The sequence below is a fragment of the Falco naumanni genome, chromosome 2 (genome assembly GCF_017639655.2).
Source record: "Falco naumanni isolate bFalNau1 chromosome 2, bFalNau1.pat, whole genome shotgun sequence".
Lineage (NCBI taxonomy): Eukaryota > Metazoa > Chordata > Aves > Falconiformes > Falconidae > Falco > Falco naumanni.
In genome coordinates this window covers 72,081,341-72,096,913 of record NC_054055.1, presented here as the reverse complement: position 1 = coordinate 72,096,913, position 15,573 = coordinate 72,081,341, and the positions used below count along the sequence as shown (strand labels likewise).

The window sequence follows — 15,573 nt, the reverse complement described above, 5'->3', positions numbered from 1 at the left end:
TGATACTATATTTATCTTGTAAATTGGGGAAATGAAAACCTCCTGTTCCAGTAAGAAACAACTAGAACTAGTTGTGAGGCAACTTTTAGAACCACTATGTGATTGAATGGGTTTAGTTAAGCATTAGTTAAAAGGTGTATGTTGGCTATTTCACTTACCTTCAAGGTAAGATGCTTTCATCAACAATTTCAAGATACTTCTGAAAGTTCCCCGATTTCTTGTACTGTAACTTATTCAGTTAATAAATATATGTATGTGTGTAAGTATGCGTGGAAACTAATTCGTAATTGTTCAGGATTTCCCAAAAAAGAATATAAGCTGTCTGTGAATATTTTATATGTATGGACTAAATTAAGAGAAGAGTGAGACATTTATTAAAAGTTTTAAAAAATAATATAGTTGAAAAAAATCACTTAAAACTTTCAAATTATGTAAAAGATGTATCTTAAGCTCATTATGAGAAATAATTATCATTACCAGTTAAATTGGCCTAAACCAGTGTCATTGATGAATGAGAATTTCAAATACTCAATCCCAAGATGATCTGTAAGACAAAAATATAAGGGAATGTAGTATTAAAGCTAACCAACATCTGGAATTTCCATTCTGGAGAAAATTCTGTGATTTGTTTCTGGTCCAGATTGGAATAAAAAGTGAACTAGTCTGCAAAATGACATGGTTTTGTGCCAGGGAAACATTTGGAGAATGCTCGGTTCTGCTGTTTCAGGAATGCTACACTGTTATACAATAATTTAATACATATTACTATGAATATGCTATTACTATTAATAACATTGTATCTGTGAAAAAGATTTATGTAAACTGAGATGAGTGATAAAACTGAAGCAGAATGCTTTGATGCTGAAAGAGAAGGCAGTGGAAATAATTTATTTCAACATGTTCCTATTGAGAATGTTGTTGACATTGGCATATTCTCATAAAACTTTTCTGATACCACACTTCTCGACAGAAAATTGTTGCATTAACATTTTTTTTACTACCTTCACTGAATGGGCACAAAGAATGCCAATGTTTCATACTAATGGTAGCTTTTAGGGTGCCTTGCTGGTGGTGGTGCAACATTGATGGTCTATCCATTAGTCATATCTGAGGATGTGAAAAAATAAAAGATGTTCTTAACACAAATTTATGTGGTTTCACACACAGGTACAGTTCTGTAGTTCTAGTAAGTTTTGCTGTTGAGTCAGTTTTGTCCATTTACTTTCCTTTCTCAAAATACAAATTCCATTACTTTTTGCTCTCAGAGAAATTATTCTCTTTAGTTGGGGCTGCTTAGACTGGATATCCATGTCCGAATTCTTTTACAGCTTTTCTTTGGGTTTTGTTCACTGGTTTGGTTTTTAATTCTCAAGGTTAGAGATCGCTTTGAACTAAAATCTCCAGTAAAAACCATAGAAGACTTCATAAGAAGATTCACTCCAAGTCGCTTGACTGGATCTAACAGCAGCAGTTCATCTAGTCTAGCTACAAGCAAATCCGTGAACAGATTTGGGTTAAGTGTGCTTTCATCTACATCTACGGATAGCACTTTTTTAAAACTGGAAGAAAAGCTGGCGTACTCTGCGCAGATGAATAACAATGGCTACAGCTCCCAGCAGGGCAGGACGGCTGTGGGGAGTGGACCTGAGGAAGGGGAACTCCGTTACGAAGCAGAGAGTCCAGATGAAGCTGCTCTCGTCTATGCAGCAAGGGCGTATAACTGTTCTCTGGTTGGAAGGCTATCTGACCAGGTATCAGTGGAGCTACCTCACCTGGGAACATTAAGCTTTGAAGTATTACATACATTGGGCTTTGATTCCATCAGGAAGAGGATGTCAGTAGTGGTCAGACATCCTCTCACAGATGAAATAAATGTTTACACTAAAGGAGCAGATTCAGTTATTATGGATCTTCTTCTGCCCTCCTCTTCAGGTACACCTCTTACTTACCTTTGCGGGAGTGGGAGGTGGTGGGAGGCAGTTCTGCTTAACTGCTGAAAAACTCATCGTATGTTATTGCTTTCTCTAGCAAGTAGACCTGCCTGCTTTTGTTGTGAATAGAGGGAGTGGTAGAATGGCAGCCATCAAAGTATTCTTCTATAATACTTTGTTATTATAGCAAATTTTCTGTAATAGATAACTGGTACCTTACCTTATAAGAATGAGTGAAATGAATTTCTGTACAAGATCTTCTACTAGCAAACTTTATTTTGAAGGAATTTCTGGAAATTCTGCCAAAGCAATTTACATTTCTTCAGAAAACCTGCCTGGTGGTACTTGGCTATTTGAGTATTTTATGTGAAACCCAAGCTCTTCCTATTGCAGCTTCCCTCTTTCTTTCATTTGTGAATCTTTGCATCCTTTTGCTGCAATATGTTTGCATAAATCAATGAATGTATTTATGCTGGTTTGACTATGACGCTAAAGGGCACTAGGAATCAATCAGCCATCAAAACAGAATGGATGTGGCAAAAGGAGACATGCTGTTCAGATGAAAAATCTTGGCTTCAAATACATAATTGACTAGCAGGGAATAGACATGTAGCTGAGAACATGTAGTTGTCAACATGGAACTTCCCTAAAGCATGGAGACTTCTCCAGCCCCCCGATGTCACAAGATATAGGGACAATTTTAATTAGCTGCTAATTGTAACCAGTTGGATTCAAGAAAAACCCTGTAAGCTTTCAGAAGTTAGAGGAGATGCATGGGTTTCAGTTTGCATGCATCAGTTTGCATCTAATTTACTGCATTTTCAACACTGAATTTAATCCAGTGTTTAAAGGTTACCCCAGTATGAATAGACAGAGCCCTGTCTATAATAGAAAGTGCTGAGGTACTGCCCATGTTTCACTAATGCAATGAAATTACTTTGACATTAGTTGGAGTGAACAATTGTGAAAGGCTTATACTGTGTAATTTTATTTTAATGAAATACAGAAAAAATTTGGTATTAGTTTTCTGTTTACAGCCTTATAAATCAAATCTGAGCCAAAAAAATTAAAAGCAATTTGTCCTAAACTAACAACAAAGTATTCATCAATAATTTTCTAGTAAAGATCTGATATCACAGAAGATATATAGAGCATCTGTAGAAACTTGTTTCCTTGAAAGTACTAATAGAGAATTTGTAGTATTGAGAATTTCTAATAACATACCCAGAAAGTAATGTTTGAAAGTGAGTTCTCAGAATGAGAACTGACCATTAAAAAGAAAGGAAAAGATTATTTTATGCCAAGTCTTAAATATTTTGTCACCATATAACAATGTTTGAAACTGCTGTGTCCATTCACAGTACACTAAATGGATCAAGGAATTTTCAGGCAAATTTCAGGCAGATCTAGGACCCACCTAGGTAAAAACAGCAAGGACAGTTAGAAAACTAAACAACAGTGACATTACCAAAGGTGGTCTATGTCAGATAAAGGGAAGCAGAGTTCCCGAAGATGGTGCTGGCAGTGGGCAGATTCTGCAGCTCGGCAAATACAAGGATTCCACCATCTTTACAGGCTAGCAGACTGAAGGTGGCTTTGAAATGGTGGGGGTTTAGAGGTTTTTTTAGGGTTTTTTTTTAGTTTCTTAGCCCAAATTGAACTATGAGTTTTAGCATGTTATGCTTTTGCAAGCAATATCAAGTGCAGCTACTAGAACATCATAAGCACTTTCCCTTGTTTTCTAGCCCTCTAAGCTCTAAGCCACTGCTGGCTTCAGAAATTCTGTACATTTCAGTGGATCTGTCTGAAAAATGTTTGACATTTCTCTTGAGCAGCTTCACTCCTGGAACTACATTAACAGTCTCTGCTTGAAGTATCCTAATGTTAGTGGATATGTTGTCAATTCCTGAGGGAACAGCACCCTTTTGACATTACAGGGAGGTGCTCCCCAGGTAGAGAAAACCTCAGAAGATTATGCTGTGGCTATTATCTATATTGTGGGATCTATTGGTGGTTTCAGTCTGTTCTCTGCTGATGGTGGAACATGACTGTGAGAGGAGATGTATGACAATTCAGGCATTTATCATTTCAAGGAATTGACTAGTAAGTGAATGGACATGACAGCTAATCCCAGTGTTTGCTCTTTTCTGTCTTAGTGCCTCAGGGACAGGTGTATTGTTCACCCATCAAGCGTGCATCTTTGAGACTTTGTGGTACATGCGCCCTTAGACTGAAGGACCAAGGCAACACTGTGTCTGTGATCTCCCTGCTCAAACATATGTGTCGTGACTGGGTCCCATCAGACACAAACGTCCCTGATTGGGAGGAATAGTATTTTAAAATATGACATGAGGAACAGCCCAAAATCAGAAGTAAAAATACTGTGTTGTAGCTTCAGTTGTGTCTTACAGAAAATCAGAAATCACCATGTGCTTCAAAACTTAAAAACTTTCTGAATTGACTCTATTTGCTCTGTGGGTATATCTGGTTGAAACTGACACCTGATGTTTTCTGATAGCATAAAGTTATTTTCAAAAGCCTTGAAATTATTCCCAAGCGTGTATTGTTTTTACTTTATCTCAACAGTCACCATGTTCATAAATAAGAAAGTTACTGTTTGAGTCAATACCCAGCTCACACAGGAACTGTGAATGTAAGTCATTGAGAAAACAATGACTGGGCTGGCTTTCCGCAGCTAGCAATTACGGGAGGAAATGAAGCAAGCAGCACACCCCTAGCTTTCTGTCATGCTTTTGGAGAAGACTTGTTTGCTGGTTTCCATTGACACGGTGCCTGAGGTCACAGTGCTTAGAGTAGAGACTGCATCCCAGCTAAAAAGAATCTCAACAACTGACTTTTGTTTGCAAGAGATTCCTTCCCCTCTTCTAACTTCTGATTATATGCTGATAGATGGTTGAGATAACAGGAACAAAAAACAGAATGTTGGAATTTCAAGCTCCCAGTTCCTTCCTTCCTACAACATTAATACTTGTATGTGTTTGTGACAGAGCCTCTGAACACCCCATTAGACACTGTGCTGCTGGATAAATGTGAAAATGCTCAATGCTGTGTAAGTTTATAGACAGAATGTTGTGTAAGTTTATTACACATAGTAAGGCCAAATTGAGTATGAACGCCCACTGGGAAAATGGGCACTGAACATGAAGATATTTATGCCATCTGATTTAAATACTTGTATTAAGTGCTTAATATAAAGATATAGTTAGTGCCTTTAGGTCCTCAGTATGGTCAGTTGAGAAAGGTGAGCACATCCAATGATGAACGGAGACCATAGGTAGTAGGTTTCTTTAGGTGCTCAGGCTTCCGGTGATGAGTGGTGTTCACCTGACTCTGTGGATGGTTACTGTGCAATTACCAGTAACACAAATATTGCATTAAGAAACAGCTCCAATTACAAAATTATAATCCTGAAATGATGCTATACCCCAAAAAAACATGTAGACTTCAAAAATAAAAATTACATCAAGGGATGGGAAAACCTGCTATAATGTGCAAGTCATTCTCACTCAATGGTTCCAATCTGAAAAATTACCAGCTTGTATGTTTACTGTAGTACTAACCCTGCAACTCATATTATTTAAGATTGCTACTACAGTACATTGTACATGAACCTGTCTTGATCCTAGATGGTAAAAAAGATGTATGTCACCTGTTTTTAACTTTTGAAGACATCATTTCAGGTAACAAGATGGAACAAAATGTGTTACCGTCATATTCATTACTCTTTTTTGATCACAGTGTGATCACATTGAACCAATCCCAGCTAAACAGAGACAAGGAACACATGCTTAGCCCTGGTTTTGAGTTCTTACAGGTGGCTTTATGTGAAAAGTAAGTGGAAGTTGTGCTGCTGCGTTCAAGGTAGAAGATAGCTGGGAGGTCTGCACGGTTGTAAATTCTCTTGTACATGAAATCAAAATCATACCCAGAACTTCTGCCATTGACCTAGGCCAATAGGTAGTATCAGTACAGCAGTAAAAGTACCTACATACACTGAGATACACAAAGAGTACTGTTTCTGTTTCTTTTGAGATACTAACCTTGGCAGAAAATTGCTATTTTTAAAGTGTAATTTTTCTGCACAGAATGAGATGTGGCGAGAAGCATTTTTTACTAGCGTATTTAAAATCATACTTTTTCTGACATTGTTGTTTGCTGAGATTATCATGATTTCTCAAAGTATTCTGGCCAAACAAATACTTAAGGAGTAAAAAAAAGGTCTTTCTAACATACATTCAAAACGACTTCTGAAGAGAGAAGGCAGAAAAGATAGAACAAAAAGACGAGATTGTTTTTCTATATGGAATGTTTTCATTGAGTTTCCCAGGAGACATCAGCAGCTCTTTAAATGGATCAGTTATAAAGTGCCAGTACAGTGAGTACTGTAGACAAGTTTTTATTCTCTGAGGCCATTCAGCTGCTGCTATTTTTCAATCACTAATTTATTTTTTTATTCTTATCTAGATGACCCTCGGGGCAAACATCAAAAAAAAATCCAAAGCAAAACTCAGAATTACCTTAATCTGTATGCTGTAGATGGGCTGCGAACCCTCTGTATTGCAAAAAGAGTAAGTAAATGCAGACTTTTAGTTTGCTTTTAAGGAGAGCCTTGACAAAGATTACTGAAGGCATTTATTAATTTATTGTTCTTGATTCATAACTCCTTTTTCATTTTATTCAGAAAAGTATGAATGCCTCTGCATCACATTGACTGTACCCTCACATATTCTTTTTAGGTTCTCAGCAAGGAAGAGTATGCCTGTTGGTTAAAAAGTCATTTAGAAGCAGAATCCTCTATTGAAAATCGTGAAGAACTTCTGTTTCAGTCAGCACTGCGGATAGAGAAGAATCTGCATCTGCTAGGTAATGAAATGAGAGCCGAACATGAAATGAAAATGTGTTAAAAATTCTGAAAGCTTGGCTATGAAATTCGTTCTTTCCCTTAAATGGTTTCTGACAGTACAGAAATTGGCTTCTCTTGGACTTTGTCATGGCTGTCATGTGCAGCACCACAAAGGAATGGGATATAATTAACATAACAGGCCTACCCTGTTTTCCCTGCTCCTGCCATCATTTTATCACTAGTGAAATGAGTGGAGTAATACCAGGGATGAATTTGACATAATATCATAAATGGGAACTGCTGCTGTAAACAGGAGGAGGGCTTGGCCCAAACTGTCTACAGAATTTTGTTAGCTTAGTGCCACTTCGACATGTCAGAGATTTCCATGACTCCAGGGGCACCAGAGACACTCATAAAGCAAAAGCGCATAAACTGCATTTGCGAGAGGCATCAACTCTCATGTTTATCTGGTTCACCACACGCACCCAGGGCATTCTGTGGGAGGGGATTGCAGTACTTCATGATGATGCAGATAAAATCAATGTGTGTAAAATGGCTTCCAAGAACTAAGCCATACTCTTCATCTGCTGAGTTGAGATGCTGAAAGCACTGAGATTCTAAAATGTATGTATATTCACTATTATTCCATGCATCCAACTGCTTCCTCTGGCAAAGAAACTGGGACAGCCATAACACTGTTGGAAGTAACAACCTTCACTAATTGCCCACATGCCTGTGTCTGGGAGACTAGATCCTTCTCACCCAACTTCTGATGTATCTACTACACATCTCTAAGTCTCTCTGTATAACCAATGGAGAGACAAAAAAAGAGAAAGTGCAGTTCATTTAGTCTGTCTTAATACCCACTTTGGGATTAGATGAAGACCCTTGAAGTGTCTCCTTCTCTCCTTTGACTTAAGTGGGAGCATGAGGTGAGTAATTGAGACCGCCTTAGCCAGGAAGATCCCACCATGGTTGTGCCTGTCGGCTCTGCCTGCACTTGGAGGGGAGGGGGGGGAGTGGAGTGGGGTGGGAAGTGAAATTGAATGGCCAGACAAGTAAATGAGCTCTAGCTAGAAGTAAACTACCCATTCAGTCGTTCCCCAAGAACCTCACACTGTGGTTTGTATCTTGCAATGACCAGTCATGATTAGGTCATTGGAATAAAAAAGTGAGTCTAGAAAAGGAATTAATCTTTTCCTTTGTTTGGATAATAATAGCTTTCCTGACATTGCCCTAAGAATGTGTTTCCACCTACATGACTGGTGCTCAGACTTCAGGTGGACTTCTCTTCCTAAAATGTTTTTTAGAAGGAACAACATAGGAATAATAAATAGCTGAGCAAAGTTTGCTTTGCTTTTCCTATTGTTCCAGGTAACTTGCATGTCTGTCACCTTCTCATTCTCTAGCAGTGAAGGCTTACATTTCCTCATATTGAAACTCTCTGAAATTCTCTCTGACACTCAGTGTAGCACTGATGTATCAGTGGTGACACTGAACTTGGTCCTGAGTGGCTTTTGCTACAGTATTTTAAAATCTTGTCTCTGACAATTCATTTATGTAAGCGTAGGAAATATACCCAGTCTCTTATAAACAGATAGAAAGATACATTGAAAGCCACATTTTACTTTCATATCATGGCCAACGGATTTATGATTTGTTTTCTGCTGTATCTCATTTGTCAACCAGTGTCTTTCTGCAAGAGCAAAGAGCAGCAACAAGGCAGGAAAAAGTTTATGTCCTCAGCCTAATGTGCTGTCACCAAGCTGCAGTCCCACTGTCACTCCCCTTCAAAAGGGAGAAATCTCTAGTCACCCAGCCTCTTCTAGTTGAGGAAAGGCAGTTGAGAGCCTTAAGAACCGAAATTATCTTCTAGGAGCAGCAGTATCTTCTCTAGCAACATTTGGAAGAATGGTAAAGATGGTAAAGATACAGAGCATAGAGACAATAAGCAAAGATACATCAGCCTTGTGAACCTCTGAGACTAGAAGTGGCATCAGTTTTTCTCAAAAGTTTCAAAAACTTTTGAAGTTTTGAATTCTGGATTTATTGATGACTGTTGATGCAGATGTTTAACCCAGCTACTTTTCACACCTCTTTCCTGATACCCCCAAAAAGCTGCCCTAATCTCGCAACCATTGGTAGTTTAGCTATTTCTCAATAAAAGTGACTGCTGTTTGGGTTTGGGATTTTGGGTTGGGTTTTTTTGTTGTTGTTGCTTTTCAAAAAATCCAAACTTGCAATTTCAGGTGAACTCTTAACTGTTCATTTGATGTGGAGTATTTTTCTTTTTCTCTGTGCTTAGGTGCAACTGGCATTGAAGACCGTTTACAGGATGGTGTTCCAGAAACCATTGCAAACTTGCGCAAAGCTGGGTTGCAGATTTGGGTTCTTACTGGAGACAAGCAAGAAACAGCTGTTAATATTGCATATGCCTGCAAGCTACTAGATCACGATGAAGAAATCATCACTTTGAATGCTGAATCACCAGTAAGCAGATCCAATACACAAGTTTACTTGTGAACTAGCTTTGCCTTATTTTCAGCTTGTACAACTAAAGTTTGATGGCTTTTTTTCCTTTCCCTCTTTTTTTTTCTTCTTTTCCTGCTTCGTCTGTAATTTTCAGGTAGGACATGTCTTTGAATACTTTTCAGTGAATCATGCTTCTAAGTCAGTGTCATGTATCACAAACTTAACTGAAAACATGTAACTGTGTGTAGTGGGCTCCACCATGAATGAAAGGACGCCATAGCAGCATAAATGAATGCCTTTCCTTGGTATGCATTCTCAAAACATCCCTAGTTTAGCTTATTGGCACTAACAGGTCTCCAAAAGCAACCTGTTATTAAACATGTGTTGAGGCAGAAAACAATTGATAACCTATTGAAAATCTGTGCTTTATTTTACACCACTGAAATGTAGTGTTTAAATAACGCAGTCATTCATGTTTTCTCAGGTGGCTTTTTCTCTGGAGAAGCAATACTTAAATTTCGATGCTAACACTGAGAGTCAGAAAACGACATCTACAGTAATGCCTTGCTTGCTAACAGACCTTTTCTAATTCTTCTGAATTACTGATCTTTCCTGTGCTCAACTTGTTGCAAGCAGCCAGTCACAGAGAGTTTACTGATATGGTCTAACATACAAGGAACCAGACTGATAGTGCTGTAGTCCTTTAATGGGGTGATAAAATTGAACTTCAGATCAGCAGAGGAGAGGTAGGCCAGCAGTATCCAGCTCCAGGTTCTTTCGAAAAGGAAGAAAAGATAACAGCATTTTCCATTCTTGAGTGTATCAACTGAACTGGTAAATTGATTTTCCATGATCTTTCCTTTTTGTCATACTTTGCTGTAAGACCAATAGCATTTCATTTAAAATGTTCATATATTCTCGATAATGTCTTTTAGTTGAATATGGCTAGGAGAGAGAATTCAGTTTAAACAACCTTTAATTGGCCTTTAACAATGCATAACTCTTTGATCTGAGTTGTAGGCGTATACATGGTGCTCGTCACCATACTTAACTTGGTACTGATACTGATTATATCATTTCCCAGCACTGTTATTCTGAGATGGAGCTAAAAGAAATTAGTTTAGCCTACAATACTGCATGTTAAAGAGAAATTAGATTTTAAGCCTTTTGAGTTCTCATTGCTGTCACATCTGAAAGAATTAAGTGTGTTTAGAGTGAATAGAAGATTATTAGAAATTAAAATTTTAACAGTGCAGCAAATTTAAAATTTTCCCCATATTCCTTATGCCTAAATATACAGCAAGCACAAATATTTGAATACATGTTCTTTTCTCTCAAGCATATTTATTTTGAATTTTTTTTCAGGAGACATGTGCTGTCTTGCTGGAACAGTGTCTGCAATGCGTAGAGTCTAAATTTTCAAACAACACAATAGACGAAGCTACTGGAAACATGACTGTTGGGTTCACCCCTCTCTATCCACCCTCTTCCTCTGTGCTTTCCAGCTTGGGCCTAGTGATTGATGGAAGGACTTTAGCTTACGCCCTGGAACCTACACTAGAAGATAAATTTCTTGCACTAGCCAAGCGATGCCGTTCAGTACTGTGTTGTCGCTCAACCCCACTCCAAAAGAGCATGGTAGTGAAACTAGTCAGAGACAAACTCAAAGCCATGACCTTGGCAATAGGTAAATATCTCAGTTTAAACTAGTCTGCCTTCATAATTACTGTGCCTTGAGAATTTTGATTTTTTGACTTGCAATAGGAACTTTCCAGCTGCCTCAGAATTCAAAGAGCCTTCCAGTTTTGTCTGAAAATGTGTCAGACACCTCTAACATATGTATTCAAAACCAAGATAGAACTCTGGAGTGGTATTTGGGTTTTCTTCCTACAGATGTTAAGTAATCAGGACCCAGGTATGCTGTGAGGTTTTGGCATGTCCAAACACAGCTGTGAAGAATTGGGTTAGCTGATTGCTGTGCAGATAACCATTTTGCAGTCACTGTATTGCACAGAACAAAACTGTGCTCAGTGTTGTTTCATCCAGTCATGTTTAAACTCAAGATTCTGCGTTTTTCATCACAAGTCAGCCATACAGCACAGGATATGACTTGGCCTTGTCAGTATGGAGAATGGATTTACTACTGGCATCGTGCCAGCATTTGCACTTCTTCCCAGCTAATCACTCAGCTGGTGAAGGGGAGATTTTGTCAGTCAACCTGTCGTAAAACTGGCAGCATCTTCCATGTTTCCATGATTTTTACATAAGAAAAGTCAGCCAGCTGAAGGTTAGGCTTATGTTGCACTGGAAAATACGATTGCAGTACTGTCACAAACACACTAGCTTTCATCTACCTGTCTTAGTTAATCACAGCAGGAACACATGTGGGTTGGACCTACCCATGAGAAACCCTAAAGATATATATAATAATTGTCAGACTCTTGTAACATCCACATCACCAAATGTGTGCTGATTGTAATAATCCTTATGTTCACTATATTATATCTAGCCCAAATATGCCTCCCTCATACTGAATTTATGTCTTTGGCTGACTGACTGTGGACTTAATCATTTGCATATGTTGTCAAAAACGTCTGGCTGTTAGCTTGAATTATCCAGAATGCTTAAAAACACTAGTAGAGACTGGGAAGCTTGTGTTTCCATTCTTTCTGAGCATCTTGAGCCTGTGAGTTGATGAGCTCGTGCTCTGGCTTAAAAGCCTAGCAGTTATATCCTCCCTTTTAACCAACATGAGCTAACTTAGGGTTGTGTTGTACAGTCACAAAGACGTCAGCTTTGTCAGTTGAGCAGATACCACTCTTGTATGTGCCAACAGCAGGGAAACTGGGAGAGCGATGTGAATGTGCACCTCGGCCACTGAAGTTTAAAACCAAGTATGTCTTGTCATCAGCTAACAGAGTCTCATTTTCCACTAGCACACTCCCTGTAAATTTAAGAGGTTAAGGAGTCTCTCCATGTCCCATTCTGGTATCCTTTCTATGTCACCTATCACTTGCGGTATCATGATTGGAAGCAGAGCCAGAGATGGTGGCTGTACAACCACTACAGTTAAATCTGCCTGTGATGCGTGTACTAAAGATCTTGGACTGTTTGATCCAAGTCAAGAATTCATCTACTTTTTAATTTTATTGTATTTTTACTGTGTAGACAATGTCATTGGCTTTAGGTGTCCTTGCACTTTTCATTCTTAGTCATACCTGATTGCAGGCAGACAATTAGTTAAGAAGTACCAGGAAGCTCTTTCTTAGCCTTCCAATTTTTAAGTATTTGTGCCGTTCAGGCCTGATACTTGAATTTTAGGTTTTACTAAAAAGAAAGGAACTTGGTTTATTTTTACTTTTCCATGATAAAAAAAAAAAAATCTACAAAGATCAGAATGGCAGCTTTGCCAAATGTCAAACCTTATATTCCGAAGATGGACCCTTTCCTAACCACCATCTCCCTTACTATACCCACCAAACCCTTAGTACACATCTCCCTTACTATACTCAGCCAACACTCAATAACAATCGGTTTTCCTTTGCTTTGCTGCTGCTAAGTGTTCCTGGCCTACTAGTGACAACAGAACTTGATCTTGTCATCTTTAGGTGATGGTGCTAATGATGTCAGCATGATCCAAGTGGCAGATGTTGGCGTGGGGATCTCTGGTCAAGAAGGCATGCAGGTAATGTTGCTTGTTCACTGAAAAAGCTCTCCCATGAAAGGGTGAAACAGGCACTTCCCATATATCAGCTTGACCAAGCTGTCTTTGGATAGCCAGCACAAATAAAGGAGAAGTAGCAAGTCATGCTGGGAGGTCCCAGTTGCACATTGTAACAATGCTTTCAGCTTCAGTTTGAGCTTGTGTTCTCAGGTCCATAGTGAGTTTAAACATGCTGCCTTCTCAGAAAATTCAACATATCAAATTCCTCTAAGAAATATGTTTTAATTGTTAAATCATTTATTAAATAGTGGTTAAAAGAAGGAAAAAAGTTCAGCTATGCATTATTTAGGAGATAAATGTTTGTCACAGCACTCTCCAAACTAGCCAGCTACAACAAGTTTTTTTACCATCTCATACCAGCATACTCTTCATGCCAGTCCCTCTGCTGCCTTCTCCTCATCTCACCTCATCCAGGGCCCACTCTCTCTTTTCTTGCTTCTTCCTCTTCTCTCTTCCTTGGCTCTCAACCACTTAACAGAACTAGCCACAGCTGCACCTTGTCTAGATCGACCACCCCGCCACCCCTGAAGTCAGCCCACAGTTGTATATTATCAATGCTAATTAACCCAGCTTCATTCTTCTACAAAGGTTCACTTATTCTGACTTTTATTCTAATCTCTCCTGTATTGCTTCTGTGTTTCTGTGAAGTAGCTGCACAAGCCCATCCAGCTGCTGCAGCTTCTTTGCATGGTGTGATGGTGACCCTTAACCCAGCCACCCACACATCTTGCTCATTCAGCCTATTCAGACAGCAGAACAGTGAAGAAAGAGAAAACTGAAGCCCTTTGCAGAACCACTGATCCTACATAGCATTCCAAGTCTTGGTTTTCTCCCCATTTCCTACCACAGGGAAAAGCAAGATAAGGGGCCTTGCCCCTGTAGTCTTTTGGATGTATTCAGCCTGTGACTACTGTATTTACCACTGTATAAGAGGCACTTCTCGCATCCCCAGAAGAAAGGATGTATATGTATAGGATGTACTACATACTGTATTACCTATTACCTCTACCTCCTCTACTTCTAGTGCAGTTCAGTTGCAGTCTTAGCACCAGATGTGGCAGTAAGACACAGAGGATGAGGAGAATACCTTATTTCTACAACTTACCTGGTGTTTGGGCTGCTGTGCAGGCTGATTGCCTCAGAAAATAGAGTAGCTGAGTATATGTCAAAGAGTGCTTCAGAGAAGGTGGGAAATGTTTCCATCCTGAGGACCTGAGCAGATGAGCATGCTCCTTAACTTAGTTACCGGTGGGTGGTTCTCTGACCCACATTGCATTTTTTGCAACACTGGCTGGATGTTTTGCTTGAAAGGGAAAAAAGGCCTCCTTCACACAATGTGCAGGTTGGCTATAGAATTTTATTCCATGCTTTAATTTATTTGGTTCAACACACAAATATTTTGAAACAAAAATTTGACTGAGCTATGAATTTGCATGCCAACTTTTTGCATTTTCTGACATGCAGATCACCAGAAACTAGGACAGTACGCTGGAGAAAAGTCAGTACATGTCTTCTTTTATTTATTCATATACTCTTCCAAAGGCATGCTCACTTGGCTGTTGCTGGAGGTTGGTTACTAGGGAAGATAGGCTTCAGTCTGACCCAGCATAGCTATTACACTTGTTCTTGTAATCATCCAGTGGGTTCAAAGTAATCTCCAGCACAAATGGATGGCCATCAGCGCTCTTCAGACAGACAGATTTCGGGCCTGCAGTCCATTAAAAATGCTTCTCCAAACATGTTAGCAGGAGAAAATTAGACTGGAAAGAAGCTATCACAAAAATATTCAGGTACTCATTATGCATATGGCATTCCCAGCCATGGACCCTGTAAGTCTGACTTTGATGGCCGGAGAGGGCAGAAAAAAAGGAGGTCTTGAATTAAGCTGATACCAAATGTATTTGTTGTTCCACAGCCTTCACCAGGATCAGAGAGCTTTGCATAATTTCTGCGGTATCACTCTGCAGGCAGTCCAGGCTCCAGAGACCCCAGAGGAGACTGGCTTTGTGGGGTCCCCTCCAAGCGTATCAATTCAAAAACATTTGACCCAAACTCCTTGGGTCTTACTATCTCTTGTGAACTTACCAGCTCCTAACATCTATGTATTAATTCAGATCACTTTTTTTCTTAATGCAGACATACAGTGCTCATAGCATTTTTCTACTCCTCTCCCCATTATGCCACTTTTGTTTGAGTTCATACACTTAGAATAACCAGTCTTCAATGCCCCTGGCTTTTGCGGTGTATTCAAATCTGAAAACGATTTGCTCATTAACCCATTAAACCACTGGGGGTTTTCTAAATGAAAATTCAACAGAGTGGAAAATGTTTATAGATCCCTTCCTTTACTCCAAGGTCCTAAGGAACCATGCAGACCTCTCTTCTGTAAACAACTGTCAGAATCTTACACATACAGGTACTCAGAAGGCGTTGAGCATTTATTTAGATGTATAAAACAGCAATACTCTTTGACTTGTTTTCTTTCCACATTCTATGGAAGCATGTGGAGCATGAATCACTTTTTCCTGTGAAAAAGCTGGAAGAAAAAATAAAAATGTGAAAATCAAGGGGATATTTTGAGA

At 39.1% G+C, this 15,573-nt stretch overlaps 1 protein-coding gene across 1 annotated transcript in view; it reads left to right on the top strand.

The window, feature by feature from the left end:
* Positions 1-15,573, top strand: part of ATP10A (ATPase phospholipid transporting 10A (putative)) — a 118,351-nt gene that overhangs the window by 90,859 nt on the left and 11,919 nt on the right. The window contains exons 10-15 of the mRNA XM_040584814.1: positions 1,374-1,932; positions 6,417-6,520; positions 6,689-6,815; positions 9,101-9,285; positions 10,633-10,954; positions 12,876-12,952. Of these exons, the coding sequence (XP_040440748.1) occupies positions 1,374-1,932; positions 6,417-6,520; positions 6,689-6,815; positions 9,101-9,285; positions 10,633-10,954; positions 12,876-12,952 (1,374 nt within the window). The remainder of the gene's footprint in view (positions 1-1,373; positions 1,933-6,416; positions 6,521-6,688; positions 6,816-9,100; positions 9,286-10,632; positions 10,955-12,875; positions 12,953-15,573) is intronic.